Source organism: Bactrocera neohumeralis, chromosome 4 (genome assembly GCF_024586455.1).
Source record: "Bactrocera neohumeralis isolate Rockhampton chromosome 4, APGP_CSIRO_Bneo_wtdbg2-racon-allhic-juicebox.fasta_v2, whole genome shotgun sequence".
NCBI lineage: Eukaryota > Metazoa > Arthropoda > Insecta > Diptera > Tephritidae > Bactrocera > Bactrocera neohumeralis.
In genome coordinates this window covers 753,981-770,579 of record NC_065921.1, presented here as the reverse complement: position 1 = coordinate 770,579, position 16,599 = coordinate 753,981, and the positions used below count along the sequence as shown (strand labels likewise).

At 34.9% G+C, this 16,599-nt stretch overlaps 2 protein-coding genes across 3 annotated transcripts in view; one reads left to right on the top strand and one right to left on the bottom strand.

Annotated features, from left to right (window-relative positions):
• Nucleotides 1-16,599, bottom strand: part of LOC126756320 (ribonuclease P protein subunit p25-like protein) — a 39,469-nt gene that overhangs the window by 3,328 nt on the left and 19,542 nt on the right. The window lies entirely within an intron of this gene.
• On the top strand, nucleotides 4,405-16,224 carry LOC126756315 (tyrosine decarboxylase). The gene is made up of 10 exons (XM_050469291.1): nucleotides 4,405-4,493; nucleotides 6,956-7,121; nucleotides 7,541-7,777; nucleotides 7,839-7,909; nucleotides 8,001-8,237; nucleotides 8,308-8,505; nucleotides 8,717-8,931; nucleotides 9,438-9,564; nucleotides 14,526-15,040; nucleotides 15,127-16,224. The coding sequence occupies exons 2-10, from the start codon at nucleotides 6,992-6,994 to the stop codon at nucleotides 15,308-15,310; spliced, it is 1,914 nt and encodes a 637-aa protein (XP_050325248.1). The 5' UTR covers nucleotides 4,405-4,493; nucleotides 6,956-6,991; the 3' UTR covers nucleotides 15,311-16,224.

Sequence of the window (16,599 nt, the reverse complement as noted above, 5' to 3'; positions counted from 1 at the left end):
TGGGAAAATGACGGAATATTCAACACGCTCCAGTCAATTAAGCTATCATCATTGAACTTTTCCGTGCAATCTACAAGTGTTTGGCAACGAAACTGACGTTCGATTCAGCCACTATACACTTGAAGCACGCTCAAGTCTTTACGAATACGCTCATATACACATATACATATTTACTCGTACATTCCAAGAGTGTGCTGAGCCCACGCTTTTGCCGCTTTAATATAATTGATGTATGCAGCACGAGTTCTACATGATCTGCGTTGGCAATAAGGACATGCCAGACACACTCATTCAAATATTCAGCTATGGTTATTATGCTTCTTCTTATAGCAGCAACAACAAAAGCAGAACTATAAGAGGTGATAGGAATGTTCGAATAGAATGCGTTAAAATTCCTTAGCGGCAATAACGCGCACCGCTATTATCCACACTCTCACTCTCATAGGCCATCAAGCCTCCGGCCCTCATTCGCTTTGCTATGTCGCATGACTTGTCATCAAATTGTGGTATCTTCGTTAACAATAACATCAACTCAGCCTGCAAAGTCATCGATGCCACGTACAATAATTCAATTTATTATTAGAAATTTGAAGGCAGAGGGCAGCCAGCTGCATTTAAAAGAACTTAATGAGTAAAAGATGAATATGCTATAGACTTACATATGTACATATACATATTTGAAATTGAAGTTTATTCCGAGTATTTCGCTGCCATAGTATTCAGCTGACTTCTAGCCCATCCAATGATATACATACATACATACATATATGTAAGGTATATTCGCGCTCACACATAAAGACTCGACACTACAAACTCAAGACTGTTCAGTTGTATGTGGACATTATATTGCAAGAATTTTTCTGGCATTCCAGCACTAAAACCGGCGACCCAAGAGTCGGTGCATAACATGTGTGCTTCGTTTCAACTTCTACAAGTTGTTGTTGTCATCATTATTTCTCGGATAATCGAATTTTTCATTTTCAGTTGCTCAAAATTTTCGCCTCTGTGCGGAAAATGATATAGATTTGCAAAATTCCTATTGTTTTGGTTCTGTGTGTTTGCATCGAGACTCAAAAAGGTATCTTAAAAGGTCTTGTCCTTCGCTCCATACCAGTACGTACTTATTTATGTACAGATGCGTGCAACTAATTAACAACGACTTGCTCCTATTTATTAAATGACAATTTCTGTAAATCTGTTAAGGGTAAAACAAGAAAAAACGTTAACTTCGGCTGCACCGAAGCTAATATACCCTTCACAAGTGCATTTCTTTTAGTAACTATGTGTTCAGTTTGTATTGAAGCTATATGCTATAGTAATCCGATCTGAACAATTTTTTCGGATATTACATTGTCAAATGTGAAAGTTTTCCATACAAGAACTTGATTCCGATTGGAAAAAATTTTAGTCTGGTAACTTGGGTTCAAAAAATCGAAAATTTTTTTTTTGCTTAATTTGAACATACAGCGCATCGGAGTCCAACTTTTAAGGTCGACCGGAACTTTAAACGCGTTTTTCTCAAAACATTGTTTTTCTGGCCGGCCCGGGTCCTAACTTTTTTTACTGAACCGGTTGCTTTCAAATTTTAACAGGTTGTTCTACACACTTATAGTTCGCGTCGGTACTAACGAGAATTTTTTTCACCCCTAACTTTTTATTTTACAAACCTTTCTTTGATAAAATAAAATGACTTTTTTTCAAAGTCCGCCATTTTGTTGTCTTGAAAATTAAGTTCAGTAATTCCAACCAGAATGACATGTCTACAGAATAAGAATAATAAAGAATATTTAATTTCAGATAACATCAAGAGCCAAAATCACCCTCCAAAGAAGTCATGAAAATAGGCATAAGTTACCAGACTACCTTAAGGAATTCAACAATTTTAGTGAATAAAAAATGGGTAAGCGTAAGAGGCAAATCAAATTCGAGGTGCGGTTTTTGGGGAGAATCCAAATTCACCGTCTGTAGATACCATAAAAAGACAATTATGCAAGGCAGGACTCTTTGGAAGAGATTCAAGGAAGAAGCCATTACTCTCTGAACGCAATCGAAGGACACGCTTAGAGATTGCCAAAAAATACCGCCATTAGAGAGCAAAAGAGTGGAAAAGAGTATTATTTTCTGATGAAAGTAAGATAAATAGGGTTTCAGGAAAACATGGTGACTCTATTAGACTGGGCTTCATGCAGCTCCGACCTAAATCCAATCGAAAATCTTTGGACACATTTGAAGAAATGAGTTCGTTCCCATAAAGTTAGAAATTTCCATGAATTATACGAAAATGTTAAAAAGGAATGGAATCATATTCCGAAGGGCATCTGTAAAGGTTTAGTGGAGTCAATGCCTCGCAGATGTCAAGCCGTGATTGACAGTAATGGGTTTGCAACCAAATATTAACATTAAAACCGAAATAAAAGCATTTTTCCAAAAAACAAGAAAGCGTTGTTAATTAATTCCACGACCTATTTTTGACTTTGAAGTCGTAAAATGCCTTTATTTTATAAAAGCTATCTTATAACAAAAAAAAAAACAAGTAAGGAAGGGCTAAGTTCGGGTGTCACCGAACATTTTATACTCTCGCATGATAAAGTGATAATCGAGATTTCATTATACGTCATTTACATATTTTTCAAATACCGTATTTTTGTAAAGTTTTATTCCGCTATCATCATTGGTTCCTAATGTACTATATATTATACAGAGAAGGCATCAGATGGAATTCAAAATAGCGTTATATTGGAAGAAGGCGTGGTTGTGAACCCATTTCACCCATATTTCGTACATGTCATCAGGGTGTTAAGAAAATATTATATACCGAATTTCATTGAAATCGGTCTAGTAGCTCCTGAGATATGGTTCTTGGTCCATAAGTGGGCGGCGCCACGCCCATTTTCAATTTTTAAAAAAAGCCTGGGTGCAGCTTCCTTCTGCCACTTCTTCCGTAAAATTTAGTGTTTCTGACGTTTTTTGTTAGTCGGTTAACGCACTTTTAGTGATTTTCAACATAACCTTTGTATGGGAGGTGGGCGTGGTTATTATCTGATTTCTTCCATTTTTGAACTGTATATGGAAATGCCTGCAGAAAACGACTCTGTAGAGTTTGGTTGACATACCTATAGTAGTTTCCGAGATATCTACAAAAAACTTAGTAGGGGGCGGGGCCACGCCAACTTTTCCAAAAAAATTACGACCAAATATGCCCCTCCCTAATGCGATCCTTTGTGCTAAATTTCACTTTAATATCTTTATTTATGGCTTAGTTATGACATTTTATAGGTTTTCGGTTTCCGCCATTTTGTGGGCGTGGCAGTGGGCCGATTTTGCCCATCTTCGAACTTAACCTTCTTATGAAGCCAAGGAATACGTGTACCAAGTTTCATCATGATATCTCAGCTCAGTTACAGCTTGCACGGACGGACGGACGGACGGACAGACGGACGGACGGACAGACAGACATCCGGATTTCGACTCTACTCGTCACCCTGATCACTTTGGTATATATAACCCTATATCTGACTCTTTTAGTTTTAGGACTTACAAACAACCGTTATGTGAACAAAACTATAATACTCTCCTTAGCAACATTGTTGCGAGAGTATAAAAAATATATTATTTACAATAACTATATTTGAACAATTTATCTTTAAGACATATAGTTAAAATGTTTCTGTATATTTTACTTATATTCGCTTATTGAGAACGAGATCCCCTTGAAGGAAATCAAAGAAGGTAACAAATCCCATATCACATACCTCCACACAAATGTATACATACGTACATATGTAAGTTTGTTATCTCGGCATTGCATATTAAATATTGTCAAGAAAGAAAAAATACGCAGTCCGAACTCCGCGCTTTGGCATCTTCTCACGTTTTCCTATTTAAATGTTTGACCTCATAACAGGGACTTAATAAAAACAAAAACGAAAGTCCAATGCAGCCCCGGAACCGCAATTATTTACTAACACAAACCTAATATTTGTGAACAGTGATGGCGCAGGATCCGAAATAGAAATGGTGTGAGGAATCAACTTTGATAACAGCAAATTGTCTGGAGCACTGTGTCTGTACGTACACATTCACATACATAAATATATAAACACATTTGTAAGCGTAAAAAGTGGTTCTTTGAATCAAATATAAGTAAGTATACAGGCGTATGCACAGCTAACCAACTTTACGGAATGATGACTGCGGTGAAACAAACATTTTACTTATTTCACTGCAACGAACATTCCTTGCACACACTTCTCCCCAGAAATGTCTCGTTTCCTTCCCTTATTTCCATTATTTACACCCTTTAATAAGTGCTGGAATTGTGCGAAGTTTGTGTGGGTGGACTGGATGCTGCGTGGCAAGCAATACACGGAACAATATACCGAGGTTATATCTTGGTTAAATCACAAACGAACGATCAGTTACTGCTGCGGCAGCAGTTTGAGCGGTATTCTGAGAACTCTCCGTTCAGAAGAAGTGAAAATACTGGCCAAAAGGTAGTTTGTGTTGGATAATTTTTTTTTTTTTGAATACAATAAATGCAAAGAAACAAAAATTAAACCAATCGTGCTCCTTATGTTTAATATTAGTAAGTGAGCCATAAATAATAAGGGAATTATAGTGCTCGTTGAAAAAATATGTCGTACAAAACCTCCTGCACCTCTACGAAATATATCTATAACCCATAACTTTACAAAATTGAATAATGTTCACAACTAGAATGTCAGATTCGCCTTAAATTTGTGACATCGTAATTTCAAATTTCTACTGGCAACATGCTTTAAATATTTTTATAGTTAAACAGCATTTTTAGTGTGAAGTTTTTTTAAATTTTAGACAAAACCAAGTAAACGCATAAACATCGGCTACATCGAGGCCATAATATCTTTCACATGTTCATTTCTCATAGCATAAAAGGGTATAAAAAATCGCTATCATTTTCGGTCCATTTGTATGGCAGGTGTATGCTAGTGGTTCGATCGGAATCTTTTTTTTGGAGAATGCACCATTGATTTAGGCAATAATCTATGCCAAATTTTGTGAAAATATCGCGTCAAACATGAAAAAAGAATTTTCCATACAAGAACTTCATTAAATAGTATTTTACTTCTTACTTACTAGATTTTTTTATTTATTAATACATACATGTTCCATTACACTAATATAAATCTATCGTTTATAGTAGTAGCGATGGAACGAACCTTTGAGAAAATATGCATTTTAGTTGGGTCCGCTAGTGAAAAAGAACAATAGAAAAGATTTAGTCTTTTAGTTGGAAAGCAGAACCTTCCACGAATACTAATGGACTTAAGCGTTTTCAACGGCGAATATCGCAATAGAAGGAAAGATTAGCTATAAACGGCGTCTACAAATAATAGTTAATCCAATCCCACAAACTACATTTGTTAAAGCACGTCGTTTGAAAATACGTATTTTTATGGTTTGGGTTTAATTTTGATATACGATATAACAACACAAATATATTTTCCCAATCAATCGTGGAGAGCTTTAAAAAAGCCATACTTTATTGTCCTATTCATTTGATGATCTGCTCCGTTATTTTTCAAAATTTCTCAATCAGTTCAGTTGATCTGAGCACATAATTGATATATGTATGTACAATAGGAACTTTCAATGTCATGCATGTCTGTTGTCCTTTAAATCTGAAATAGAGTAGGCTAATCGAAAAATAATAGAGTCGAATTTGTAGCAAATCCGATATCAATCCAAAGACATGTTCAAAAATTGAAATTAAATCAAAAAACAGTTTGTAGTTGCATGACATAATTGTATAATTAATCTAGAGACTTACGAGAATAGAAAGAGCTAAAAAAAGTGTATGAAAAGAGGAGCACTTGATCTAAAATTAGTAACGAAGATAATTAATAAAATTAAAAATAAAAATTGGGTTATCTGAAAGTTAAATACAGCTTGTGTACAATCAAATTTTATCACAGTTCAAAGGCTGCCTTGTAATAAATGACGAAATTTATGTCAAACGCGACGGAAATCAACATCCTGGATAAGAGCTTTATGTTAAATAAGGTGGGAATGTGGATAAAAAAGATAAATACTGTCAAAAAGTTATAATTTGGAGGGCACAATGACATAGTATATTTATGTATATGAAAAAGCGTTTTGAGAAAAGACTGCCGTTTACTCGACGCACTGATATTCTTTAAAATTTTACCAGATTTGGCGTTCACACATTATTCATTATTCTTCCATTGCCATGAAGTGGTGTCAAATCAGCAAGGAGAAAGTAATATCAAGAATCCTTAGTCGGCCTAATTGTCGACAGCTTCGCCGAATAGTAAAATATCGGTGAATAATAATAAACATGGCTCAATATTGCCTTTGTGGAATGAATATACGTCCAAAGTGACAAGAAAAACCGTTCAAAAGTTAATATCCTCTATTAAGAAACATGCCCGTAGATTCATACATAATAAAGATGTATAAATTTATCTTGGAGTAAATTTAAAATCTTAATAAATTCGCTTTTTAAGCGTGTAAAAGTTTCCAATTTCCGTTGATTATCTTTTCAAGTATAATAATACCTATGCATACAGATTTTAAATGAACCGTGTAATTTGTGTAAGAAATTGAAAAATAAAAGGAATTTCAACGAAGTTAATTGCTGAGGTAAAGTATTAATTATAAAAGTAAGATGTTAATTTCTGACTGTGTTTCACTGTTCACTATATCATCCTTTAAATTTTCCTTCCAAGACCTAAAACAATAAATGGAAATTATCTTTAGTGTTCTCTTATGAATTGAGCTTGATTTAAGGTGAACCCTCAGGATACTGCTTATTTCTATCCTTACTTAAGATAGGCTTTCTGTTCGTGAAAACCACTTTTCTAGAGTTTAATGTACTTGTTTGGTATATTAACATTCCACTAGACAGTGTATATAGTATTCATATTATATTATTGCCTTTTACTCATTTCCTTAGGCTCGAAGAACTTGGTATAAGAATCATTCACGAAATATGGATAGTCAAGCATTTCGTAAGCATGGCACAGAGATGGTCGAATATATATGCAAATATTTGGACACCCTGAAAGACCGGCGTGTCACACCCAGCGTCGAACCCGGCTATCTAAGACATTTAATACCATGTAAGTTTTCAGGCACAACAATTATTTACTTAGATATCTCCCTCACACACCGCACCAATATGTATAGAACATTAAAAAAATCAAGCAAAGATGTGGATTACGCATATTTCATGGATGGGCAAAATGGCGTTTTATAGAAAGTTTATTTTTTCTCTGAAACATCATGATTGCCTCATTCCGATATTTTCGATATATATCTACTATATCTAGCTATACATATCGGACCGCACCATAATGGCTACAAAAAACTTGCAAATTAGGTCAAATCCATTGTAAATACTATCCCACTCACTGCTCCGCTCTCAAAAAGAAGTGACTTTATACTTTTATATTAAAAGCTGAGTTTGTAGGGAAAATATTTGCTTTGACCAATATAATTTCAAATATGTATTTTACATACAAAATGCGCTTAAACACAGCTGAGGCTCCATTCGAACCGGAGGAATGGAATAAGATAATGCAAGATGTGGAAGATAAAATAATGCCTGGAGTCACGCATTGGCAGCATCCACGGTTTCATGCCTACTTTCCGGCAGGAAATGCATTCGAATCGATTTTGGGTGATATGCTCGGGGATGGTATCGGTTGCATTGGGTTTTCCTGGGCCGCAAGTCCCGCATGTACGGAGCTGGAAACAATTGTGTTGGATTGGCTGGGTATGGGTGTTTATTTTATTTCTATTCAGTTATGCAAATGGTAAAAATTACATATTTTTAGGAAAAGCAATCGGTTTACCTGACCATTTTTTAGCTTTAAAAGAGGGCAGCACAGGAGGTGGAGTTATACAGGAAAGTAAAATGGGAATATTATGAATAAAATAAAAAATATATTAAAACTTGGGTCTTACGCTTAATGCTTTCTTTTTATTTTTTATTACAGACTTCCGCCTCTGAGTGCGTATTGGTCAGCATGTTGGCCGCGCGCGCTCAGGCGCTCAAACGTCTTATGGCTCAACATCCGTTTACCGAGGAAAGTCACTTACTTTCCAAGTTGATCGCCTATTGCTCTAAAGAAGCACACAGTTGTGTTGAGAAAGCTGCCATGATAAGCTTTGTAAAACTGCGAATTTTGGAGCCAGATGAAAATGCTAGCTTGCGCGGGCGCACCGTGAGTGAGGTGAGCATTGAAAATGTTAAGAAATATTACGCAACAGTTTTCACATTTTGTGTACTGCTATAATCTTTAGGCAATGGAGGAGGACGAATTGCAAGGCTTGGTGCCATTTTTCGTTTCCACCACCCTTGGAACTACCGGCTCGTGCGCCTTTGATAACTTGGAGGAAATTGGCAAGGAATTGAAAAAGTTTCAGTGTGTTTGGTTGCATGTGGATGCTGCCTATGCCGGCAACTCTTTCATCTGCCCCGAATTGAAGCCACTCTTAACGGTACGCAATTAATCGTATTTATTTTGATGTGCATGCGAATTTCGCAGAATTGGAATTGGAATGTACATTATTAATATTGCCCATATACATACATATCTACCATACACACATGCCTGTTATATATGTATGTATGTACATACTATATAAATGTTTGTGTGAATTACTTAAGCCGGCATTTTCTTACCATTTCTATTGTTGTTGTTGTGCATAGGGTATCGAATACGCTGATTCATTCAATACGAATCCCAATAAATGGCTATTAACAAATTTCGACTGTTCAACATTGTGGGTCCGCGATCGAATCCGCTTGACATCAGCACTTGTCGTGGATCCATTGTATCTGAAGCATTGCTATGATGATGCAGCGATTGACTACCGTCATTGGGGAGTTCCGCTCAGTCGACGTTTTCGCTCATTGAAATTGTGGTACGTATGTAGTTGTAATGGTTTCAAATCAAATAACACCGTTTGACATACCACTGAGCAAAAATCATTGATCAGGAATTTGTTAAAATCAATTAGAAAGCAAATCTATTAAAATAGGTATTAATAAATTAATTTTACCTATTCGAACTCTTGAAGTTGAAGGGAACAACAACAACAGGTAGTACTGTAAACCTTGCCATTAATTACGGATTTTAATTATAAAAATTAATTGTTGATATCGAGGGATTCGGGTAGTTTTCAATTAAAAAGCAATTTCATTAGCAAACAGAAGTTTTATCTCTTCTATAGGAACCAGAGAGGGGGCAGATGACAGATTCTCTATGTACCTAAGAATGAGGAGAATGCGGAATTATAAATAAATTAATTAAAATTAATTTAATTTGACAGTTTTCAATATCTGTACTCGTAATTAGCATCGTACAATTTTCTTATCTAACAAATGATAATTTTATGAAAAATGTAATATTAATGTGTGTTCTAAATAGGTTTGTGTTGCGTTCCTACGGAATTTCCGGATTGCAGAACTATATACGACGTCACATCCAATTGGCCAAACGTTTCGAACAGCATGTGCTTAAAGATAAACGCTTCGAGATTTGTAATCAAGTTAAGGTGAGTGGCTAAAAAGCTGAAGCGTTTACAATTTGAACAAAAAAGGAAGGGGTAAGTTCGGATGCAACCGAATGTTTTATACTCTTGCGATTCAAGGGAAAATACTTTTAGGTGTTGCATAAAGCTATATGAAACAAGTAGGGAAGTAATAAGTTCGGGGTATAACAGAACATTTTATATTATTGCAACTTGAAATGATTAAAGCCAGGGAAGTGCCTTCAATAACATAAAACTTGTTAGTTATATTGGGTCTAGAGCGAGTTTGCACCCGATTTTATAAATTCAAAGCCCAACTGTGCACCGTTTTTAGAAAAACAAGCTGTTTCAATTTTATTAATATAACTCCCATATTGGCCGTTATATATGGTATAAAGTCACCCGGAAGTTCTAAAACTTTAATATTAGGTATGTGGGAGCTAAGGGAAGTATTGACTCAAGCAATTTCTAGCACACGGACATGCTACTATCAAGAAAGGATTATCTCTGAATTTCAATTACATATCTCACACATTTCGGTAAAAATTCAACTGTAAGCACTAATCCCGTCATCCTGATCATGTATATATATAATCCCATATCTACATATATCGATTAGTTTCAGGTGATACGTATAATCGTTAGGTGAACAAAAATATTACTCTCTGTAGCAACATGCTACAAGAGTATAAAAATGTAAGAATATATAATATTGATTATATTAGGCATATGAGGTTTCAATCTAATTTAATCTAAACTATTTGTTGTTTAAGAAAACATGTCCACTTACTTTTATTAGAATATCACACATTTTGAGCAACACAAATTGTTTATCATAAAAGTAGATCGAAATCAACACATCAGGTACATATATTCAGGTTATGAGAAAAACTGGAGTATTTCCACACAATTTTATGAAGATTCGATATAACATAAAGTCTGCTGGAATAACGAGGGGTAATTTGGGGACCGATTTCATATATCTGATGTCCAGTATTATATGTTACCATAATTTTGCATATTGATCGATATATAAGTTTGAAATTCGTATATTAGATATATGGAGGTTAGGATAAGGATTTACCCGATATTACGCGGTTCGGATTCATGAGTTTTCAATAAGGCTATACTTTTTTCAGAGTTGTTACTTGGTTTATACTAAGTTTGATTTACCATTTCAAAATGAACAGAATTATTCCGGAACAACGATTACAAAATTGTTACCGAATCGAGGTTCGGATTCGCGTAAGAAAATTCTGTTCAGTGATGAAGTGCATTTTTGAATTTGAGGATGAGTACGTTAATAAACAAAATTGTCGCAATTGGAGTGGAATATCATAACAAGCCATTTTTGAAAAACAGTTACATCTTCAACAAGATACCTTTTGGTGTGCTCTATGGGCAGAGACAATCATTGGTCCATATTTTTTCAAAAATGACGGCAGCCATAATGTTAGTGGGAAACGGTATAGGGTATAGAGCCAACATTGATGTCTTTTTTGTGTCTGAAATAGAGAATGTTAATGCGGACAAACTTTGGTTCCAAAAAATGACGCTGCATAACATACAGCCAACGAAACAATCAATTTATTGAAAGAAACTTTTAGTATTTTTGGCATTATCCCAAATTATGGCAAAAAGTGGTAAAAAATTCGACTTCTCGAATGGAATTTTCCAAGTTCGCCGCGGCGGTCACTTGCCCGAAGTAATTTTTAAAACATAATGGCAAACCCTTATCTTTATAACCAAACCAAATCCTGGCCCTAACATTGAGTTATATGCGTTTTATGTACTCTTGAGAACCACATGTCTAAAAAAACGTTAGGTGAACAAAACTATTATACTATGTAGTAACATGTTCCGGGTGTATAAAATTAATTAACATTTGAACTCGAGTTCAAAAACGCATTTTTGCATTGAATGGCTTGTGAAAGCCGAATATTGTGTTAGGAAATCCCAGCTCATATCAACCCATCTACAATTTCCATGAATATATGTATGTATACAAACACCCACCGATTTTGTATACAATTTATATAGATATGTGTATCATTCAACTAAGTAAAAATGGTGCATTCGGAGCCAAGCTTTAAATTGTTTGTGTGTACATTTTTATACCTTAAACAGTCTGTATGAAGAGTGTCACGAAGTTTGTAACCCCCAAAGGAAACGACGGAGATCCTATAAAATATATATACATATATATTAATGATCAGCTTGATAGTAGAGTCGATTTAGCCATGTTCATCTCTCTGTCTGTCTGTATATGTATATACGAAATAGCCCCTCAGTTTTTGATATTTTGCACCTATTTTCATCAAGAAGCTCCTCATTTGTTGGAACGGCCAAGAGCACTACAGCATAAAGCTGCCATAGAAATTGAACAATTGGAATCAAGTGCATGTATGAAAAAACAATTTCATTTGGCAAGAGATCTTCACGAAATTTGGCATGGATCATTAATCATTATCTCAGGTAATAAGACAATTTTAGAAGAAATGGTTCAGATCAGATCACTGTAGCATACAGCTGCCATATAAACGTAACGATCCGAATTAAGTTCTTAAGTTCTTAGTTAACTTTTTATACCCTGAAGTTTTGTACCTTGGAGTTTGTAACACCCGGAAGGAAGCGTCGGAGACCCTATAAAGTATATATATAAATGATCAGTATGTTGAGCTGAGTCGATTTAGCCATGTCCGTCTGTCTGTTTTTAAGATATCGTTTTGAAATTTTGTGAACGTCATTTTCTGTTCAAGAAGCTGCTCGTTTGTCGGAACTGCCGATATCAGACCACTATAACATACAGCTGCCATACAAACTGAAAGTTCTTGTATGGAAAACTTTCACATTTGATAATGTATCTTCACAAAAGTTGGCACAGATTATTTTCTAAGGCAACAATGTAATATCCGAAGAAATTTTTCAGATCGGTTAACTATAGCATATAGCTGCCATACAAACTGAATGATCGGAATCAAATGCTTGCATGGGAAACTTTCGCATTTGACGTGGTATCTTCACGAAATGTGACATGGATTACTGCTTAAAATAATAACATAATCTCCAAAAAAATTGTTCAAATCGGATTACTATAGCATATAGCTTCCATACAAGCTCGACACATAGTTACTAGAAGATATGCACCTGTGAAGGGTATATTAGCTTCGGTGCAGCCGAAGTTAACGTTTTTTCTTGTTTTGGTTTTTTTATCAAGTTCTGTCGTGGAAATAAATAAAATACATACACATATTACTTTTATATGTATATACATATATATACATATACCATATTCAACATTTAATTAGTTATGGATCACATATCGCCTAATCATCCGAAGTGACCCGCTTTAATGTAGAGGTATAACATGTACTAATACCTGTAGGTGGCTGAACTTTTTTGCTTCTCTTAGTAAAGTTTTGTGATTCCATCGCTCGATTCGTGTAAACATTGCATGTCTACCTACACATACTTACAATACATATGTAAATAAGTTATGTACATATGTATGTATATACATACGTATGGCACCGTACAACTTAAAGTTCGCCTCTGTGTCTGGCTGACGCGCTTAGCTTCACATCAACACTCATAAGCCGCAACATAAGGTGCATTAGTTTTGTAAATTAAGCATTTTTAAACACATTTGGTCGAAATTGAACTATAAAAAAGTATACTTAGTAGGAGGACTTTCACCTAACTCTCTACCGAAAATATAACTAAATTTGCGAGATCTCAATAAGAAATACAAATATCAAAGTCAAAGATATCATCAGAGCAAAGATCGCATAACCATCAAGCCTAAGTTAAACAGGTTTTAAGACTTAAATAAGTAAATATTTGTACATACATATGTATTGTTGGTTCCGGCCGCGCTTATGCTTTCCTTACTTATTAAAATTGTTTTTTAGTGCTTTTAATTGATTGACAGATCAATTGACTGGTTAGCACTGCAGCTGACTGACTGCCTAACCTACTGGCAGACTCTTTGTCTAACCCATCACATTTGAAAGGGTAATCACAGATTGCAGTTACTGTCGGTTTGTTCGTTGGTTGTAACCGCCTTGATGAATTGGTGAAACATTATATAATATGTCGTATATCGTATTGATTTCACTAATTGTTTATATGTACACTACCACGTAGTAGTAAATAACAAACCAAAAAGTACATATGTGAAATATTAAGGGGACTCATTCAATGTGGCAATTATGTAATAGTGGCAAAGTCGCAACTTGAGTTAAATTAGCGCAATATTGTAATAAGTCAAATGTTCTTCATTTATCCGAGGTCGTTTTTTTATAAATAATTAAAAATAATGAATGCTACTGAAAATAGTCTCGGATAATTGCAATTTTCTCGCAAAATAAACTGCATGCAACAGCTGTTTTGCACACAAGTTTGCGACATTAAATGAGTACAATTATTGTATTATAAGTACATCGTACTCTTTAATTAAACCCTAAACAGGGTTGTATGTATATAAGCGAACTAGTCCATCAGTTCTTGAGATATTGATTTGAAACTTTTCTCACGTCCGCTTCTTGCCAAGAAGTTGCACATTTGTCGGTAACGCCGACATCGGAACACTATAGCATATAGCTGCCATACAAACTGAACGATCAGTCATCTTCTTAAAATTTGGGATAACTCATTGTCTAAGGTATTGGTGCAATCTCGGATGAAATCGTTAGATCTGATCACTATGGCATATAGCTGCCATACAAACTGAACGATCGGAATCAAGTGCTTGTATTCAAAGCCTTTTCATTTGCCGAGTCATCTTCACAAAATTCGGGATAGCTCATTATCTAAGGCAATGGTGCAATCTTCGAAGTAAGTGTTCAGATCGAATCACTATAGCAATGATCGGAATCAAGTTCTTATAAGAAATCTTTCGGTGCAACCGAAGTTAACGTTTTTCCTTCTTTCTTCCCGTTTTTTTTTTACTTATTTGAGGATTGTTTTTGGTTAATCTCTTTTAGCTTGGATTGGTTTGTTTCCGATTGAAAGGTAACGACAAGCTAAATGAGAAGCTACTCAGCGCCATTAATGAATCAGGTAAACTGCATATGGTTCCTGCTAGTGTCAACGATAAATACATTATACGATTTTGTGCGGTGGCACAAAATGCCTGTGAAGATGACATCGATTATGCCTGGGAAACCATAGTTGATTTTGCTAACGAATTGCTTGAAAAGGAACAACACGATGAACTAACGGAGATCATCAATCGAAAGAAGGAAGACACATTGGCTAAGAAACGCTCATTCTTCGTACGAATGGTCAGCGATCCGAAAATCTATAACCCGGCTATCAATAAGGCAGGTACGCCAAATATGTCATTAGATGTTACATCGCCGGTAGTGGGACACTCTTCGAATCCGATTATAAGAACACAAACATCGATGGATCGGAATTCGTGGATTTCCTGGCCCTTAGCGTTTCTCTTCAACAGTAACAATGATGACGGAGGGCAGAAGAGTAATGTTTCATTGCGGTATGCAAAGTTTTTTACATTTTCGTTTCAAGCAAATATTACAAGTAAAGAGAAGCTGAATATTTCTTTCTCCCTCTTTAATGTAGTTTTCGTCATTTAGACACAAATGTACGAGCAATTTCGTCGAGACGCAATTCCGGTGCCACATCTTCGCCATCACCTGACAATGAGTTGGGCTTTGTTAATCTGAAGAAGTCACCAATAAAGCAAACTACATCATCGCCACGAAAAGGCGGCCTCTCACTAACCACAACTAGCAATCACTCCTAAAAAGATGTTCGCCTCCAAACGTTGTCTCAAGAGCAGCAAAAGGAAGCTTCCATTCTGCTTGCGAAATTGACTATTTATTGCAATGCAAAATTTAATTCATAAAATCCTTAAAAATACTTGCTTATAACAGTTATATTATTAGTGTTATAGCATTTAAATAAATTGGATCTTATTGCAAGTTCAAAAATACTATTATTTAATGAAAGAAATATTGATCTGTTATCCCTAGATGTGTTATACAAATATTGGTCATAAAAATATTTAATCAAAGCACAGAACAATGAATTACTTTACTTTTGCGTTTTTAACCGCTCAGCATTAATGCCACTCGGCATCCCTAAATAATGTGGCAACTTTAAGTAAAATTTTCACTTAAATTCTCAAATTAGTACAAAACAAATGAAATGCAAAACGAATTAATTTTGTACATATGTATATCATTTGTACTAACATTAAACATCGCGCGACGAGATATTTTTCAGAAAAATTACAATTGCTCCTATTCCGCAGCCAGCTTTACAACAAAAAAGTATTAACAAACACAAATTACTTCCAAAACAAGTTCAGGACATTGATGTTTTCCTGTATCTCTGCAATATTTTCCTATCTGGCCATCTTAGGGACATTTTATCAATGTCTGGTTAGCAGCCATCTGTCAATTAAATTCTGATTAACAAGCAAGTCTCCTTCTATCGCTAAAGATTCATTTCTTACATTTTAAGTAATGTACAAAACTTTGAAAATATGGATATAATTTATACAAATGTAAAAAGGTAGATGTATGGAAGGCGAAGTTTTTAACCATAGAAGCAAAGCACATGCTTTCGTATCTATGAACAAACATACATACATGTCCACGACAAATCAAAAATTTGCAGGTGAAATAGGCATCATTTTCTGTTTTTTTTTTTAAGTTTTATATATGTACATGTGTATATAAATTCAAAGAAAGCATTAACTCTTAACTTAAATAAATGCAGTTGTGATTTTCGATGAAAATTTATTTTTTTTTCTTTTCTTCATTGTTTATTCAGCTTCGCAAATAATTGATTATAGAAATATGTAGAACGTACAAATCCTAAATTAAACAATGTGCTAATTATAAAATTTACAAAGCACACATGAGTAAGTAAATATTCGTAGTGTCTAAGTTAATTAATATATTTTGTGGGGGTCTTTAAAAAGTTCCAAAAATGTTTTATGGCCTCCGATCTAGTAAATTCGAAGCAAAGATGAGTACGCAGAAATATTTTGATGATATTTCTCATGCGCTCTATTTGCGCAAATAA